Raw genomic sequence first — 19,334 nt, 5'->3', positions numbered from 1 at the left:
GAAACAGGGTCTCGCTGAGTTGCCGAGGATCTTGCTGAGATTGGCCTTGAGCCTGCCCTCTCTCTGTCTCAGCTTCCCGAGTACTGGGATTACAGATGTGTACTAGCACACCGGCCAAAGACTTCTTTTTTTATTTGGTTGTACTGAGATTGAACACAGGGCCTCATGCATGCTAGGCAAACACTGAGCTATGAGCCCAGCCTGCTAACTTTTCCAGGTGGCTATCTGGTTTCCCATGCACTTTTTGAGAAGACTGTCCTTTCTTTTTTGAATGTTTTGATCTTTTGGTTGAAAATAAACTCAGCGTGTACACGAGGGCTGCCTGCTGGTTCCCAGGTCTAGACTCCTGCCAGTGCTCAGTGTTCTGATCACTGCAGCAGAGAAGCAAATTTTGGATCAGGAAGCCCGAGTTCTCCAACACTGTTCCCTTTCAAATTACTTTTGTTACTCAGTGTCCCCTGAAATTCCATGTGGTTATGGGGGGTGTTTCTATTTCTGCAAAAAACAGTACTGGAATTTTGATAGGGATTTTACTGAACCTAAGATCACTTTGAGTAGTAGTCATCTTACTAATACTAAGTCTTCTAATTCATGCATATGGGTGTCTACTCATTGTTTTTCAAAAATGTTTTACAGTTTGTGCGTGTGTAGTACTGGTGATGTAACCCAGGAGATGTCTACCTCTGGACTATGTCCCTAGCCCTATTTTATTTTTTATTTGGAAACAAATTGCTGAAGCTGTTCTTGAACCTGTGATCCTTCTGTCTCAGCCTCCCAAGTATTGGGATTATAGGCATGAGCCACTGAGTGGAAATTGTCCACAGGCACACAAGCTTCCTTGCATTAAATGGGACTGCAAGGTGGACTTTGATGAACTCTTCTTCTCCCAGAAATGTTTTCCTTGCCTCTCCCTAAACCTAGGTTGTGACTGCCTCTCCCTAAACCTGTGGCTGCCCTGCAGATTATTCATTTTTAGAAATGCTTTGTTTAAACCCTCAATAAAAAAGGATGCTCGTGCACGGAGAAGCAGAGCCTTTTTGGCCTTCTCCCAATCGCCCCACGTCAATAATAATAATAATAATAATAATAATAATAACAACAGTAATAATAATAAATTATCTTTAAAATAATCATCTTGATTATGAGTCATTTCATGTGAGAGACTTCTTATAAGAGCTGCTTTCCATGTCAAGAACAAGGAATAAGCAGTACAAGCAGCATGTACTACATGGTGCAGGAAAAGGAGAGATGGCATGATGAATGCATGGTAAATGTCCCTCTCTCTGAGGAAGAAGGGAAACAGGTACAAATTTACAGAAAAATGATTAGAGGAGCTTTGAGAAAAGGCTTCTATTTTACAGACAATTGAAACATAAAATGAGGAAAGGAATTTAAGAGATCTGAGAAGAAAACAGGAGGAAGAAACACATAGATTTATGTTGTATCAACTAACATGGTCACACACTTTATATGATAGTGTTTTTTTTGTTTGTTTTTTTTGTGTGGTACTGGGGTTCCTGGAAGCCCTTCTACCTCCGGGCTACACTCCCAGACCTATTTTTACATTTTTATTTGGAAACAGGGTCTCCTAAGCCAGCGCGTGCAGCTGGCTTCGAACCTGCGCGATCCTCCTGTCTCTGCCTCCCAAGTGTGGGGATTACAAGCGTGCGCCACCACGCCTGGCGATAGTTTTTTTTTTTTTTTTTATACTTAAGATTGAACCCAGGGGCATTCTACCTTTGAGCTACACCTCCAGCCCCATTTTATTTTTTTAAATTTTGAAACAGGATCTTCCAGGTTTATGAGTCTCACTCCTTGCTGAGGCTGTCCTTGAGTCTGTGATTCTCCTGGCTCAGCCTCCTAAGTACTGGGATTACAAGCATGTTGAGAGCCTTCTTAGTCATCAGCGTTGAGGTCACCTTGGTCCAGCTTGGGAGGGTCACAAACTGTCCACCCAAGGACCAAATGAGACTGATAAGCAGGTTCCTGATGATAAGCAGAGACCCTGACAACTTCCTTATTTCCCAGAATTGTACCCTTTTATTCCCTGATTCATCGGTGACTACCTTGATGTTTTTCCCTGACTCACCCCATGACCATTTTGCTGTTTCCTGTGACTAATCATTTATTACAATGTTTTGGGTAAATCCTCAATATAATACAGACACTGGTGGAAGGAGAGCTAGGAAAGATATCTCTCCTCCTGAGCCCCTTTAACTGCACTCCTCTAATAATAATTTTCCTTAAAAATCATTCTGACTCCATTGTTGTTTATGCAAGAGACTTTTAATCAATAAATCCACATCAACACTGACTGTTACACAGCATGTACAATCACGTCTGGCTTCTGATAGTGTTGTATAGGTTGTGTATAGGAACAGAGTGAATAGCTGGTTTAGCCCAAAAAACTGAAATTCTGGGGATGGATGGGGCAGCAAAGCAAGAGAAGAAAGTGATACAAAGATATTAGCAAGACAGGGAAAATACATGATCAATTAAGCAGCCTACTAAGTTCAGGCTCAGAATCAAAGCCCAGAGAAGGGCCAACAGACCAGAGATCTCAATATACCAAACAAAAGCACAATACTATGTCAAGATTATGGCCATTGGAAAGAGAGCAGTTTATGTTCAGATAGCTGGATATTGTACTTAAGATTTTACCCCTGTAAATGTGTGGTATGATAATCAGCATCAGATAAAATCCAAACAGATGAACTTCAGAGGAGATAAAGATAATGGAGTTAAGAGATAACAAAATTTATTGAGCTGGAATATAGATGGGTTGGAGAATATGAAGAAAACTAGACCGGGAGATGACTTGTAGATCAACAAGTGACATTTACCAATAGGAGTTAAGTACATGGTAGACAGCCTTCGAAGAGGAATGGTCTTACAGAAGCCAGCGGCTATGACCAGGGTAGCGTTAAGTGTAATATACGTAATTTTTATCTTAAAGAGGTAACTGAACTAAAACTATCTCTCAACCTTGATAATTACTTTTATAATTCTCAAAACATTTATGTGAAACAATGTAATAAAAATTAGTTGACTAATACAAATTCTAAGCAAAGAACATTTATAACCATTAAACCTTCCTTAAATGGTCAAATGATTCCAAGTTACATTTACCTTAAAATTCAATTTGGCTAAATACATAGCATAACATAATATATACCAATTATTTTCAAATCAGACATATAAAACATTCCAGTATGAGCTTCAAGACATTTAAAACCAGTTGAATTTTTTTTTCCAGTACTGGGGATGGAACCCAGGGGCATTCTAACTCTGAGCTACACGCCCAGCCCTTTTCTTTTAGTCCATTATTTATTTTGGTGGTACTGGGGTTCCTGGAAGCCCTTCTATCTCCGGGATACACTCCCAAACCTATTTTATACTTTTTATTTGGAAACAGGGTCTCTTAAGCCAGCACGGCTGACTTCAAACCTGCGCAATCCTCCTGTCTCCGCCTCCCAAGCGCGGGGATTACAAGCGTGAGCCACCATGCCCGGTGCGTCCTTTTATTTTTGAAATAGGGTCTCACTGAGTTGCAAAGTGTCTTGCTAGGTACCTGAGGCTGTCCACCAACCACTATCCTCCCATTACCACCTCCTGAATGCTGGGATTACAAGTGTGCAGCACCATGTCTGGCGTAAAACTGTTGAATTTTTAATATGCAAATGCATATCAATAGTAAACTTGAGACCAAAACAACTTTTTCTAGTAGGACTCTTTTAGAAATGTAACTTTCAGAGGGACTTCTGAGAAGATGGCGACCAAGAAAAGCAGCGTTTATGAGCCCTGCTAAAACTCAATCTCTGTTGCCACAAAACCAGTGCTTTTCATAGCCAGAAAACACCATCAGCAGAGAAATAAAAAATGTAAACACAAGGGACAGAGAAAAAAAAGACTAGAAGAACAACCAGAGACCAGAAATCAAGCCCGCAATGCATTAGTGGGGCTGCACTGGCACCATCTTTCCTCAAAGCACCAGGCTCCAGAGAGGAAAGGTAAACAAGGAGCTGAAGTGAGCAGCTGCGGATCTTTCGGGTGTAATCCAGCAGTTCTTTAAGCGCAATGAACGTCTAAAACTCCCAGTGGCAAGCTCATCACAACTTTCAGGGACTCAGAACAGAGCTCAAAACCAGAAAAGAAATATGCCAGCCTCACAGCCAAGGGCATGACAGCGGCACCATATTGCCAGCAGCGCCAGCCTCACGGCCGAGGGCATGGCAGTGGCGCCATATTGCCAGCAGCTACAGCGAGTTCACCGCGCCCCACCACGGCTCCAGATCTGCACGCACAAACCATGAGTGAAATTGCGGTCCCTAAAGGAGAAATCTCTGTTCTGCACTCTCAGGGACTTGCGCAGCTTTGATAATCTCCTTGGGTTGGATAATTTGCAGTCCAAACCAGTGAAGGAGTAGCAGTGGCAGAGATACCACACCCTAGTCGCAGCTCCCTGTGGGAAAACGCCCAGCCCGGCACCCCCATGGTCTCGCGCAGCCTCAATTAATTTCCTGGGTATGAGACTTTGCGATACAACCCAGTAAAGGAGTAGTGCCAGCTGAGATTACAACAGACTCGAGATACAGAGCACCCAAAGTGAAGTCGTAGTGACCCAGGGAAGGCACAAAATTCTGAAAGCATGGGAAAGAGGAACAACAATAAACCAATGAATGCCCACAACCCCATATTATCAGAACCTGATAATATAGAAATTCAGAGATCTCCAGAAGATCAAATCAGGAATATAACTGTAGAAATAATATAGGACTTTCAAAAATAATTTAGAGAGAGTCTAAAAGAAATAAAGGAAGCAATCATTGAGGTAAAGGCCTCAATTCAACGTATAAACAACACATTAGACCACATGGAGAATAGAATCTCGCTCCTAGAAGATGATAATTCCAAAAACTATTGCATAATTTCTAACTTAGGGAAAAAAAATCAGACAGCAGGAATCTGACATTGAAGAAATATAGGCCCATTTTAAGCGAGCTAACCTAAGAATAATCGGAATAGAGGAGGGAAAAGAAGGTGAAACCAAAGGGATTAATAATCTCTTCAGAGAAATAATAGCAGAAAATTTTCCAAACATAGAGCAAGAGGTCGATACACAGGTCCAGGAAACCTATAGAACTCCCTTTAGATAGGATCAGAGAAGAGGATCCCCACACCACATAACTGTCAAAATGACCAATGTGGAAGCCAAGCAGAGAATCTTAAAGGCAACAAAAACAAAAGGGCCAAGTGACAGTCAGAGGCAAACCGATTAGAATCACTCCAGACTTCCCAAACCAAGTCATGAGAGCCAGAAGGGCTTGGAGTAACATATTCCAAACTCTGAAAGAAAACAACTTCCAGCCAAAAATTTCCTACCCAGCAAAACTATCTATCAAATTAAATGCAGAAATAAAAAGCTTCCATGACAAACAGAAACCAAAGGAATTTATGTTTTTAAAACCAGCGCTAGAGAAAATACTCAAAGAGATTAACTACAAAGAAGAAATAAGTAATACACACCAGAACCAGAGAAACAAGATTTTCCATCCAGCAGACAACTAAGCAACGAAGAATATATTCATTTGTTTATAGTTAAAATCTTTGGAGATTCATTATTTATTTCAGTCTTTTACCTATTTCTAAATTGTATTTCTAAATTGTACTGTTTGCTTTTATTGTTGCTAATTTTTAGGATCTCTATTTGGAATATTAATATACCTTCAGATAAAGCATTTGGAAATATTTTATCCCATTCTACCAGCAACTTTTAACTGTTTACATTGTCTTTGGATGTACAATTTTTTTTATTTTTTAGGAAGTTTGTTTATTCTTTTGTTGCCTGTGCCTTTGAAATCCTATCTAAGAAATCACTGCCAATTTCAATGTTGTGAAGTGTTATGACCCAGGTTTTCTTCTAAAAGTTTATAGTCTTAAGATTTACATTTAGGTCTTTTATCTATTTTGAGTTAATATTTGTATATGGTGTTAGGTAAGGGTCCATTTTTATTCTTTTTCATGTAATTATTATTTTTCAACAATATTTAGTGCAAAGATTATCATTTCCTTCACCAAATGTTTTTGGAAACTTTGTCAAAAATAACTTGACCATATATGGAAGAATTTATTTCTAGGCTTTTTATTTTACTCCACTGGTTTATATATCTGCTTTTATAGCAGTACTACACTGTTTTAATTATTGTAGCTCTATAAGGTTTGAAATCAGAAAATGTACATCTTCTAGCTTTGTTCTTTTTCAAGATTGTTTTGGGTATTTAGAGTTCATATTTCATGTTAGGATAGATTTTTTTCTGAAAAAAATAAATGTACAATAGTTTTACCTTAAAAAGAAAGAAACAATATCCTCTGGTAAGAAAGAAAGCAAAATAAAGAAGGAAAGAAAAAAATACTAAAATGTTATCTCTAAGTGATCAAAAGTTTGATATCAGACAAATGAATCTGTTATGTGAGATTATCATCTTTAATCTTGGATAAACTGCTGTAATATTAGATGTCAATCACTAAGCCAAGCATGGGAAGGAGGGTTGGGGAGGGAATGGTGTGGGGATTGGTTAGGGGCTAACTAGGAGATGTGTGCATGTATGATGTATGTCTACACAAGTTTTTATCCCATTATGATGTATGAATACAGTGTACCAATAAAAAATAAAAAAAGAAATGTAACTGTCATAGGACTGAGATATTCATTGTCTTTATTTATAAAGAAATAATACAGTTGGGCACGATGACATATGCCTGTAATCCCAGTACTTGAGAGGGGCTAAGACAGGAGGATCACAAGTTCAAGCACAGCCTCAGACTCAGCCTCAGCAAGTAGTGAGACTCTTATCAACCCACTGAGACCCTGTTTCAAAAATAAAATAGCTCAAGAGGTAGAATACCAATACCTCTGAGTTCAATCTCCAGTACCTCCCCCAAATGATCATACACACACACACACACACACACACACACACACGGAGAGAGAAAGAAAAATATTTTTCACTGTTATATGAATAAAAAAATACATAAATTACCTCCCAGAAGATACTTTTAAAATTCTATTCAAAGGGGAATACACATCACAATAAAGGAAGTAAAATAGAATAAAACACAAGAACAAAAATAATCTATAAATGTTTATTAACATCTTATATTAACTAGGTTTGTCAGATACTATTTTCTAGGGCTAAAAAAAACTCTATATAAGACATTTAGTATAAAATCTCAAAAGTTACTTACTGTATAAGAGAAGCTCTTTCAAAGTACTGAATGGCTTTTTCACAAAACTGAGTGTCAATGTAATAGGCTCCAAGCCACTCAATGACTTCAATATTAGAAGGGAAATACCTATATGACTGAAAAAAAATTGAAACAGGACAATACAACTTCAGTAGCAATATATAACACACGTCTTGAATACTTACTGAATGGATTTATTCAATATGTAATTTATTTCCTTCCTTCTTCTCTCCCTCCCTCCCTTCCTTCCTTCCTTTCTTCCTTTCTTATACTGGGGATTGAACCCAGCATTTTTAATTCTAGCTATATCCCCAGCATTTTTAATTTTTACTTTATTTATTTATTTATTTATTTATTTATTTATTTACTGTGGTACTGGGAATGAAATTTAGGGGCAGCCGACCTCTGAGCTATATTCCCAGCCCTACTTCATTTTTTATTTTGAAACAGGATCTCACTGAGTTGCTAAGACTAGCCTCAAACCTGAAATCCTCCTGTGTCAGCCCCTCCAAATACTGGATTACAGGCATGTGCTACCACGTCTGGCTTAATTTTTACTTTGAATCAGGATCTTACTAAGTTGCTGAGGGTCTCACCAAATTGCTGAGACTCACCTTGAACCTGTCCTCCTCCTGTCTCAGCCTGCCAAGAACTGGGATTATAGGCCTGTGCCACCATGCCTGGCTCACATAATTTCTTAATAAAAAAGTATGGGCTAAGCCGGGCTAAGTGGTGGTGCATGTTTGTAATCCCCGCGCTTGGGAGGCGGAGACAGGAGGATTGTGCAGGTTCGAAGCCAGCCTTGCTGGCTTAAGAGACCCTGTTTCCAAATAAAAAATATAAAAAATAGGTCTGGTTGCCGGGCGTGGTGGCGCACGCTTGTAATCCCCGCGCTTGGGAGGCAGAGACAGGAGGATCGCGCAGGTTCGAAGCTAGCCGCGCGCGCTGGCTTAGGAGACCCTGTCTCCAAATAAAAATGTAAAAAATAGGTCTGGGAGTGTAGCCCGGAGATAGAAGGGCTTCCAGGAACCCCAGTACCACCAAAAAAGAAAAGAAAAAAAAAAAAAAGGTCTGGGAGTGTAGCCCAGAGGTAGATGGATCCCATCCCCAGTACCACCAAAAAAAAAAAAAAAAAAAAAAAAAGTATGGGCTCCTCTCTATGTGATGTAAAGAGCACAACTCATATGCTCTCCCCCTGCCTCCCCAGCCTCAAATGAACTGAGCCTAAAGCTAGGGAAAGAGTGTCCAGAGTCTCTTGAGAATGGAGATACCCTTTGGAATCAGCAGTTGGTAAAAGGCCTCCAACTGAGCTGCTGAGCTATAGGAAGTCTCCAGCATTTCTAGTTCACAACTGAGCTGGGGAAAATTCTTGAATGATGCTGAAAATGTATTAAAAAAAAAATAGGTCTGGGAGTGTAGCCAGAAGGCTTCCAGGAACCCTTCTACCCAGTACCGCCACCAAAAAAAAAAAAAAAAAAAAAGGACAAGAAGAATGCAAGAAAAGAACACAGCAGGGTAATGGTGAAAGAGCAAGTGCTGTGCACCTTCCCTGTAATCTGCAGGGTTTGAGTGGAGACTAAACTTACTGGGAAGTAAGAGAGCAGAAGTGTGGAACCAGATGAGAAAACTGGGATTTGGGGTTTTTTTTTTTGTGTGTGTATGGTACTGGGGATTGAACCCAGTAGCATTTTACCTCTGAGTGACACCCCTAGCCCTATTTTTTTCCCCTTATTTTGAAACAGGTCTCACTAAGCTGCAGAGAGCCTCACTAATTAGCTGAGCCTGGCCGCGAACCTATGATCCTTCTGTCTCAGCCTCCCAAGTACTGGGATTATAAGCATGCGCCACCATGCCTAGCAAGAATTGAGAATTTTAACCCATAAAAATGAGAGGGTGTAAAGCCAAAGATGACTAGGAAGGTGTAAAGCCAAAGATGACTAGGGGCATGTCTGAGCTACTTCCAAGAAGAAAGGAAGACCTGTCAATCCATATTTGAAGACAAAGGTCCCTCCAGGTTCGTATTCAGCAGTGTGTACCACTGGGTGCAATAAAAGCAAATTCTTGAATATTTTTCTCTCTGACAGAGAATTAACAAATAGAAGAACAAATGCTGAAAAGCCTACAAGTAATGCGCTGAAATAAATGAAGTAGATTGCTCCTGACACAGCAAAGCAGCTCTTCTGCTTGCATTTCTTTTCTTGAAGGAAAAAGAAACAAAAGACAAAATCTCCCAAGCCTCACTAGGCTCAATTTCTTTACTATTCTTTGGAACAAACTACACATATTTTTGTTGACTAATTAAGATTAGCCAAGTTGTAAATCACCTCCCTATCCAACAGCTTTAATTAAGCTACCAGAGGGAGCTGTTTATCAATTAATCCTTGTTACAAATTACTAGTATGGACTTTGTGTATCTACTATGGCCTATAAGACCAAAACTGCATTTCCCAGTTGTTTGGGAAGCAAGTTAAATAGTTAATGGGCTGTTTAGATGAAGGGACCCATCTTCACCATAATTACAGAATTCCTTCTTTGGCAGAAACACTTAAGGTAAATCCCCACACGAGCAGCAGTCATGGAATGAACACCATAAAAAAAAAGTACTTCTTTACTAGGGCTTTCTTTTTTTTCTTTTTTTTTTGTAGGTCTGGGGATGGAACTCAGAGGCATTCAACCTCTGAGCTATACTCCCTGCCCTACTTTTTATTCTTTATTTTGAAACAGGGTCTCATTAGGTTGCGGAGGGCCTCATTGAGTAGCCGAGGCTATCCACAAACCGCCATCCTCCAGTCTCAGCCTCAGTCGAATAGTTGGAATTACAAGTGTGCACCACCACGCCCAGCTTATCAGGGCTTTCTTATATGAACTTCATGTCTGTGTTTACATTTTGAGTAATAAACATAATTAAAATGGGTAAAAATGAGCCAGGTGTGGTGGCACACACTTGTAATCCCAGCATTTGGGAGGCTGAGACTGGAGGATTGTGGTTCGCGGACAGACTCAGCTACTTAGCGAGGCCCTTCACAACTCAGTGAAACCCTGTTTCAAAAATAAAAAGACTTTAAAAATAGGACTGGAGGTGTAGCTTGGAGGTACAATGCCCCCGGGTTCCATCCTTAGTACTGAAAGAAAATTTTTTTTAAATGGGTAAAAGTGGACAATGTGTCCAAACATTAAAGCTACCTTTTTTTTTTTTTTTTCCTGGTACTGGGATGGAACCCAGGGGCATTCTACCTCTGAACTACATCCCCAGTCCTATTTTTTTATTCTTTATTTTGAAATAGGGTTTCCCGGAGTTGCAAAGGACCTCACTAAATAGTAGCTGAGGCTGTCCTTTAACCACGATCCTCCTGTCTCAGCCTCCCAAATTTCTGGGATTACAAGCGTGCACCACCACATATGGCTTTAAAGCTACCTCTTCTTATATGCACTATGCTCTATGATAATTTTAATTGGCTTAAGTGAGATACACTACTCTGATTAATGTATAATTCCTTTATATTAAAAAAAGAGGAAAGTAAAAAACAAAAAGAAGAAAGTATGAGCTGTCAAAAGTACAAGTTTTGAGATGATATAAAATTTGGAAAACTTAAGCCAGGCACAGTGGTGCATGCTTGTAATCACAGTACTTGGGAGGCTGAGACAGGAGAATCACAGGTTCACTCTTAGCCTCAGAAACTTAGTGAGGTCATTTGCAATTTAGTGAGACCCTGTTTCATAATGAAAGAATAAAATAGGGATGGGGGTGTAGCTCAGAGGTAGAATGCCCCTCAATTCCATCCCCAGTACCAAAAAAAATTGAAAAATTTGAGTTGTAACACATTTTCCAATTATCTACAAATATGTTTTAGATATGTTGACAGATGATCTGAGTCATATTAAATATTTAAAAGGCTCAAGGAAGCCACGTGTGGCAGTGCACACCTGTAATCCCAGTACTTGGGAAGCTGAGAAAGGAGGACAGCAGATTTGAAGACAGCCTCAGCAAGTAGTGAGACTCTCATCAACCTAGTGAGACCCTGTTTCAAAAATAAAAATAAAAATAGGGCTGGGAGTGTATCTCAGTGGTAGAATGCCCCTGGGTTCAATCCAAAGTACCACAAAAAAATTGAAAGTAAATAAATAAAATGATCAAGAAGGAATTGAAACATGCTTTTTGATAAAAATGAATTTGTACTTATTTCATTTTCATTAAAATTAATAAAAACTTACTTTTTATTTCAATGTTTTATTTTAAAGGTAAATATTATTTACTTAAAAATGAATATGCCTAGAGAAAAGAAAATGAATAAGGTTTTCTAACATTTTAAAGGCCTACTATTGCTGAGCATGGTTGTACATGCCTGTAATCCTCGTATTTAAGAGGCTGAGACAGGAGGATTGCAGGTTTGTGGCCAGCCCCAGCAACTTAAGGAGGCTTGCAGCAACTTAGTGAGACTCTGTTTTCAAATAAAAAATAAAAATAGAGCTGGGGTATAGCTCAGAGGTACAGTGCCCCTGGTTGTAGCCCCAGAACCACCCCCCTACACACACCAAAAGCCCTACTACATTCCACATGCATACAATGCCAGGAAATAGGAGGCAGCGAGGCACAGCCTACCTCGTAGTAGTACTGGAAGGCCTGGGACTTGTCCCCCTCGCCATCGTACAGCTCGCCCAGCTTGGACAGGGCTCTGGCATCGGTGGGGACCACGCTGATTAGCTGCATGAGCCACTCAATCGCCTGGCTGGGGTCCTCCATCAACTCATGTCTTAGGCAAGAGAAGTCAAGGATAACACACTCCTCGCAAACTCATTAATCAGTGAGCAAAACACAAACAATACTGCAATTAAAACACTTCTCAGCCTCCATTTCCGGTGGGTTTACGCTGTGTGGACTTAATTCCTTGGGAGAGGAGGAGGGGATGGAGCAGAGCTGCTCAGCGCCTGCTCTCTCTATCTCTACATCTGCTCCTACTTTCCTCCTGCCTTATCCACTCCCACCTTCCTAGCAGCATTATTCAGAGCACCACTTAAAATCTGTCTTTAAACAATGCCTGAATGTTTCTTCAATTATTCTGTCTCATAACATGTTCAGCCTACTAAGCTAAATGGTTTTTTATGTATTTTTCCTCTGAGTTTCCTCTAGATTATCAACCCAAGGATTGGAATTTATTTTTGTATAGCTTCCTTTTTTAGGATTTACCTAGTAACTCCTCATCATATATTCAAGTAATTTGTTCATACCAATACTTAACTTATTTATTTTTATGTTTAATGTCTTAATAAATCCAAAGTTTGTCCAATTCAACGTTTAATAAAAAAATGAAGTTTTTTTTGTTTGTTTTTTTGTGGGTCTGGGGATGAAATCCAGGGGCATTTGACCTCCAAGCTACATCCCTGCCCTATTTTTTTATTCTTTATGTTGAAACAGGGTCTCACTAAGTTGCGGAGGGCCTCATTAAGTGACTGAGGCTATCCGCAAACCGCGATCCTCTTTTCTCAAAAAATGAAGTATCTTGAGCCAGGTATGGTGGCACACACTGTAATCCCAGTTCTTCGGAGGCTAAGACAGGAGGATTGCAGGTCCGACAACCTCAGTAAGTAGTAAGATCCCATAAACCTAGAGAGACTCTGTTTAAAAAAATAACTAAATAAATAGGCCTAGGTTGTAGCTCAGAAGTAGAATGCCCCATAACGCCCTTCACACACACACATACACACACACACACACACACACACACACACATGCACGCACACACACGCACACATACTCAGACACATCATTTGGTGTATTTCCCTCCATATCTTACCCCACAATACACTTTGTGTGTGCGTTAGTGTATCACTCTGTGTGTGTGTGTGTGTGTGTGTGTGTGTGTGTGTGTGTGTGTATGTGTGTGTAGTACTGGGGACTGAACCCAGGGGTATTCTATCTCTGAGCTATATCTTAGACCTATTTTATTTTAATTAATTAATTATTTATTTTATTTATTGTTGTGATATTAGGGATTGAACCCAGGAATATTCTACTTCCAAGCCACAACCCTAGCCTTTTTTTTTTTTTTTTTACTTTTTATTTTAAAAGCAGGGCTTTGCTAAGTTGCTGAGGGACTCATTGAGTTTCTAAAGCTAGCTTTGAATCTGTGATCATCCTGTCTCGGCCTTTTAAGTACTGGGATTATAGGTATTTGCCAAAATCCCCAGCTCATTTTTTTTTTTTTTTTCAGTACTGGGAATTGAATCCATGGGCATTCTACCTCTGAGCTATACCACCAACCCAATTTTTTACTTATTTTTAATTTATTTTTATTTTTTAAAAATAAATGTTTGTTTGTTTATGGTACTGCAGGTAGGAGGCAGGGGCTTTATTACCTCTGGGCTATACTCCCAGACCTATTTTATACTTTATTTGGAAACAGGGTCTCACTAAGTTGCTGAGAGCCTCACTAAGTAGCTGAGTCTGGCTTCGAACCTGTGCGATCCTCCTGTCTCAGCATCCCAAATGCTGGGACTACAAGTGTGCGCCACCACCCCCGCTCCAATCCTATTTTTTATTCTTTATTTTGAAACAGGGTTTCACTAAACTGCAGAGAGTCTCACAAAGTAGCCCTTCAGTGGCTGCAAAGGAGCTCTTCAGTGGCTGCAAATCTGCGACCCTCCTGCCTCAGCTTCTCAAGTACTGGAGTTACTAGTGTGTCCCACCATGCCCGGCTCTGATTTCTGGCATGCTAGCAAAGCACTCTGCCAATATATTTCTTTCTAAACATAATTATATAAAATTATATCAAGGAAATCCAAGCACTTCTCAAGTAGTGGGATTTAACAGGGGTTAAAATCATTAACACATTTCTGCTTTGCTCACTGTGGGTGGGGAAGACACGAAGACAGCAAAGAGCTGTAGAAGAAAGTGGTGGCGCACGCACTGCGTTACAGGTCTACATCCCCGGAGCTCTGGATGTAATACTGGCACACATAACACATGTTCACCAGGTGGCTATAGAGTGGACAGAATGAATGAGTGAGTTCATATAAGGCACTCCATCATTTTGGAGGGCAAATATCTTTGAGAGTTATATTTACAATATCTGTCAGCTAAAATAAATATACTATCCAAACTCAATTGATAGTACTAGTTAGTAATGAACAATATTTTCCTTTGAATTACTGAAGTTACTGTTTCAAGGATACAAGACTCAGAATTAAAACAATGTTCTGAAGTATCTAATTTAGTTGAGCATGGTGGCATAGGCCTATAATCCCAGTACTTGGGAGGCAGAGATAGGAGAGTACAGGTTCAAGAAGAACCTCAGCAAGTAGTGAGACCCATCCAGCTAGTGAGACTCTGTTTAAGAACAAAAATAAAATAGGGTTGGGGCTGAATGTAGCCCAGAGGCAAAATTGCCCCTGAGTTCTATCCCCAGTATTACACACACGAAAAGTATCTAATTTAATTTCAATGAACAGCCTATATGTAATCAAACTGTGTGTTTCAAAAATTAATAAACAAGCCGGGCGTGGTGGCGCATGCTTGTAATCCTAGCATTCGGGAGGCTGAGACTGGAGGATCACGGTTCGCGGCCAGCCTCAGCTATTTAGTGAGGCCCTCCGCAACTTACTGAGACCCTGTTTCAAAATAAAGGATAAAAAATAGGACAGGGGCTGTAGCTTGGAGGTGAAATGCCTCTGGGTTCCATCCCCAGACCCACACACACAAATAAATTAATAAACAATACTTTTAATATTTAATTCCTCTTATAGCACAAATGGTCTATTAAAAACAAGAGCACTCAAGCAATATTTTTATCACAGGTTAACCTGCTAGATTATCCTCATCACTTAGTTATCATCATCAATTGCCTCCGTGGCTAAATTCACTTAATAATTGATACTCAATCACCTATTAATAAATTAATAACTTTCCGTAAGTTTTTCAAAAAGGATACACATTTGCTATCTGGTAAAGAACCTGGGCGCTGTTTCGAAGGATTGCATGAAGTTTCAGGAAGCAATCCAAAGCCTCGTCTAGCCGGTTTAGTTTCTTATAGGTAAGGCCTGAAAGAAAGAGAAAAAGGAAACCAATAAGCATTACTGCTGACATAAACTTATTCAAAGTAAGAGGAGCATTCTGTCTTCGAGTTATACCTCAGCCTTTTTTATGTTTTGTTTGGAAACAGGATCTCACTAGGTTGCTGAAAGACTTGCTCTTTGCTGAGACTGTCCTCAAACCTGTGATCCTCCTGTTTCAGCCTGCTATGTACTGGGATTATAGGCATGCACCATCATGCCTGGCTCCTATTTTATTTTTGTATGTTTAAAATAGGGTCTCACTAAGTTTCTGAGGCTGGCCTGGAACCTGTGATCCTCCTGCCTCAGTCTCTCAGGTACTGGGATTATAGGTGTACGCCACCATGCTCAGCAATTAATTTTTAAGTATATGTAAAGATTCATCCATAAGAAAAAATGATGAATTGAGACTTTAAAGAACAATAGGGTGTGAGGATTCTCCATGTAAACACCAAACTGCTACAAAGCCTCAGTAATTTTTTTCTTGTCCTGGAGACTGAACCCAGGGGCACTGTACCTCTGAGCTACACCTCCAGCCATATATATATATATACACATACACATACATTAATAATATACACACATATTTATGTATATATAAATGTATATTAATATATTTATCATACATATTATACTGTGTGTATATATATATATGTATATATATATATATATTTTGGTGGTACTGGGGAACTTTCTATCTCTGGGCTATACTCCCATCCCCTCACTAAGTAGCTGAGGCTGGCTTTGAACCTGCGCGATCCTCCTGTCTCTGCCTCCCAAGTGTGGGGCTTACAAGCATGCGCCACCACACCCGGTGATATTATATATTTTTTGAAACAGGTTCTCACTAGCTTGTTGAGTTTCACTGAGGCTCTCCTCTAACCTGCAATCCTCTCATGTCAGCCTCCCAAGTACTGGGATTATAAGAGTAGACCACCATGCCTGGCAAGCATTTATATTTTTAGTGTAAATTTTTTGTATATTTTAAATTGTTCATAATTAAAAAGGAAGAAAAGTGAGATTTGTTTTTCTTTTCTTTTCTTTTTTTTTTTTTTATGGGCCTGGTGATAGAACCCAGGGGCATTTGACCTCCGAGCTACATCCCCTGCCCTATTTTTTATTCTTTATTTTGAAACAGGGTCTCACTGAGTTGCAGAGGGCCTCACTAAGTAGCTGAAGCTGTCCGCAAACCACGATCCTCCTGTCTCAGCCTCCCAAATGCTGGGATTACAAGCGTGTGCCACCATGCTTGGCTGAGTTAAATAATGAGCTAGGTGGGGTGCTGTATATTTATAATCCCAGTGCCTGAGAGGCCAAGACAGGAAGATCACAGGTTTGAGGCCAGACTCAGCAACTTAGCAAGATCCTGTTTCAAAAAGTAAATAAAAACAAAAAGAAAAAGGGCTGGAGTGTACCTCAGAGTCAGAATGCCCCTAGGTTCAATTTTGTGCAACAAAACAGATTAAATTAAATAAGTAATTAAATAAGTAAAGTTAAGAGGTGTATTATCCAGTGTCAACATAAATTTGGGCAATTAATAAGTTAGTCTCATAAGACTGGCGGAACAGCTGGGCGTGGTGGCACACGACACGCTTATAATCCCAGCATTTGGGAGGCTGAGACAGGAGGATCATGGTTCATGGGCAGCCTCAGCTACTTAGTGAGGCCCTTTGCAACTCAGCGAGACCCCTGGGTTCCATTACTAGTACCAGAGAAAAAAAATAAAAAGAATAAAAAATAGGGCTGGGAGTGTAGCTCAGAGGTAGAATGCCACTGGGTTTCATCTCTAGTACTGAAAAAAAAAATGACTGGTGGAAAACAGAAATTTGGAAGAGCCATTTGGATGACAATATGAGGGCATCAACCCAAATTTTACATGTGCCTAATTTTAGAATCATTAATCCCCCTTAGAATAATCTGTAATCTGAAAGGCAGTTGTCTTTTTCAATTTTTTGTTAGAAGGAAGGCAACTCTTCCTCTTGAGTTAGCAAAGGAAGAAAAAGAGAAAGAAAAAGTAAAGAAAGGAAGAAAAATACCGCAAAAGCAATTTTGCCTTGTTTCACTTACCAATATTGTAAAGGGCTTCGGTACAGGAAGAATCATTTCTGAGAGCCTCTTTATAGAACTCAGCTGCCTTCTCGTAATCACCATTTGCAAAAACTGTGTTCCCTTTATTAGTAAGAGCGGATGGGTTGTATCGATCAGAGTTCACGGCCAAATCTGCATAGCTGCTGGCTTGTGAAAACTCATTTTCCTAAATAAAGTATGTGATGTACAGATTGTATCATACATTGCATCTTGTACATTTTTAAACTGTTTTGAGATAACAATCAACAAACTTGTTGAGATTATAGACAGTGATAAATAAAAATAAGTACTTTAAATATCTCAGTTTTAAGAGGTCCATCCGTCCGTCCGTCCGTCCGTCCTTCCTTCCTTCCTTCCTTCCTTCCTTCCTTCCTTCCTTCCTTCCTTCTTTCCTTTTTTTGCAGTACTGGGAGTGGAACCCAGGAACTTTGTACCTCCTAGCAACACCCCCAGCCTATTTTTTATTCTTTATTTTGAAACAAGGTCTCACTGAGTTGCAAAGGGCCTCACTAAGTAATTGAGGCTCTCTGTGAACCATGATCCTCCTGTGTCAGCCTCCCGAATGCTGGGATTACAAGTGTCCATCGCCATGCTTGGCTTAATAGGCTATTTCTACAAAAATAATTTTTTGTGTGTGTGACTAGAGATTGAACCCAGGGGCATTCTACTTCCAAGCTACACCCCCAGCCCTGTTTCTTATTCTTTTTAAATTTAAATTTTTATTAATTGGAGCACTGTAGTCTCACATCATAATGTGGAACATGTTGACAATGGCATATATTCACACAGTATGTGGTGCCCTTCCTCCATCCCGCTTTCCCCTTTCCTTCCCTCCCACTACTGAGTGTCCATGTTAACTATGTTTTATTCACATATATACATATTTGAATGTAGCTTTTCCATTCATTAACCTCAGCCTTCTTTTTCTCCTATCCCTCCTTTCTGGCTTTGCTCGGGTTTCCCCTCCATTATCTAGAGTCCCACTGGTATCCCTAATACTCCCTGGCTTGGGCATATTAGAGAAAACATATGTCCTTTCTCTTTCTGTGCTTGACTAATCTCACTTAACATAATGTTCTCCAGATCTTTCCATCTTCTTGAGAATGACATGATTTTGTTCTTCTGAGTAGAATTCCATTGTGTATATTTTCCATAATTTTGCAATCTATCTGTTGATGGAGACCTAAGTTGGTTCCATATTTTGGCTATTGCAAATTGTGCTGCTATGAACATGGGTATGCATGTGTTACTGTATTTCTCTGTACCTTTGGAAAGATACCCAGGAGTGGTAGAGCTGGATCATATGGTGGATCTATTCCCCGTTTTCTAAGGAATCTCCACACTGATCTCCATAGTGACTGAACTAGTTTGCACTCCCACCAACAGTGTAAAAGAGTTCCTCTTTCCCCACATCCTCGCCAGCATTTGTTGTTATTTGATTTCTTTATGCTTGACTCTCTGACTGGGGTTATATGGAATCTCAGCATAGTTTTGATTTGCATCTCCCTGATGGCTAATGATGTTGTACATTTTTTCATATATCTATTGGCCATGTGTATCTCTTCTTTTGTGAAGTGCCTATTCAATTCAGTTGCCTACTTTTTAATTGCATTGTTTGTTTTGCTAGTGTAGAGTCTTTTGAGCTCTATGTATATTCTGGATATGAGCCCTCTATCAAAGTGGTAGATGGTAAAGATCTTCTCCCATTCTGTAGGCTTTCTCTTTAGTTTTTTTTTTTTTTTTAGTACTGGGAATGGAACCCATAGGCATTCTACCTCTGAGCTATAACCTAGCCCTATTTTTTTAGTTCTTTATTTTGAAAGACAGGGTCTCATTGAGTTGCAAAGGGCCTCACTACGTAGCTGAGGATATCCGTACCATGACCCTCCTGTCTCAACCTCCCAAATGCTGGGATTACAAGTGTGTGCTACCATGCCCGGCTCTCTCTTTAAACT

At 39.8% G+C, this 19,334-nt stretch overlaps 1 protein-coding gene across 4 annotated transcripts in view; it reads right to left on the bottom strand.

The window, feature by feature from the left end:
• Positions 1 to 19,334, bottom strand: part of IFT88 (intraflagellar transport 88) — a gene marked incomplete at both ends in the record, with an annotated part of 125,627 nt that overhangs the window by 44,564 nt on the left and 61,729 nt on the right. For all 4 annotated transcript variants that reach the window (XM_080690095.1, XM_080690094.1, XM_080690097.1 and 1 more), the window contains 4 exons: positions 7,246 to 7,361; positions 11,846 to 11,996; positions 15,171 to 15,279; positions 17,359 to 17,545. In XM_080690095.1, the coding sequence (XP_080546221.1) occupies positions 7,246 to 7,361; positions 11,846 to 11,996; positions 15,171 to 15,279; positions 17,359 to 17,545 (563 nt within the window). The remainder of the gene's footprint in view (positions 1 to 7,245; positions 7,362 to 11,845; positions 11,997 to 15,170; positions 15,280 to 17,358; positions 17,546 to 19,334) is intronic.

This window comes from Muscardinus avellanarius (assembly GCF_963383645.1).
Source record: "Muscardinus avellanarius genome assembly, chromosome: 2".
NCBI classification, from domain to species: domain Eukaryota; kingdom Metazoa; phylum Chordata; class Mammalia; order Rodentia; family Gliridae; genus Muscardinus; species Muscardinus avellanarius.
This window is presented reverse-complemented; position numbering and strand designations above follow the sequence as displayed.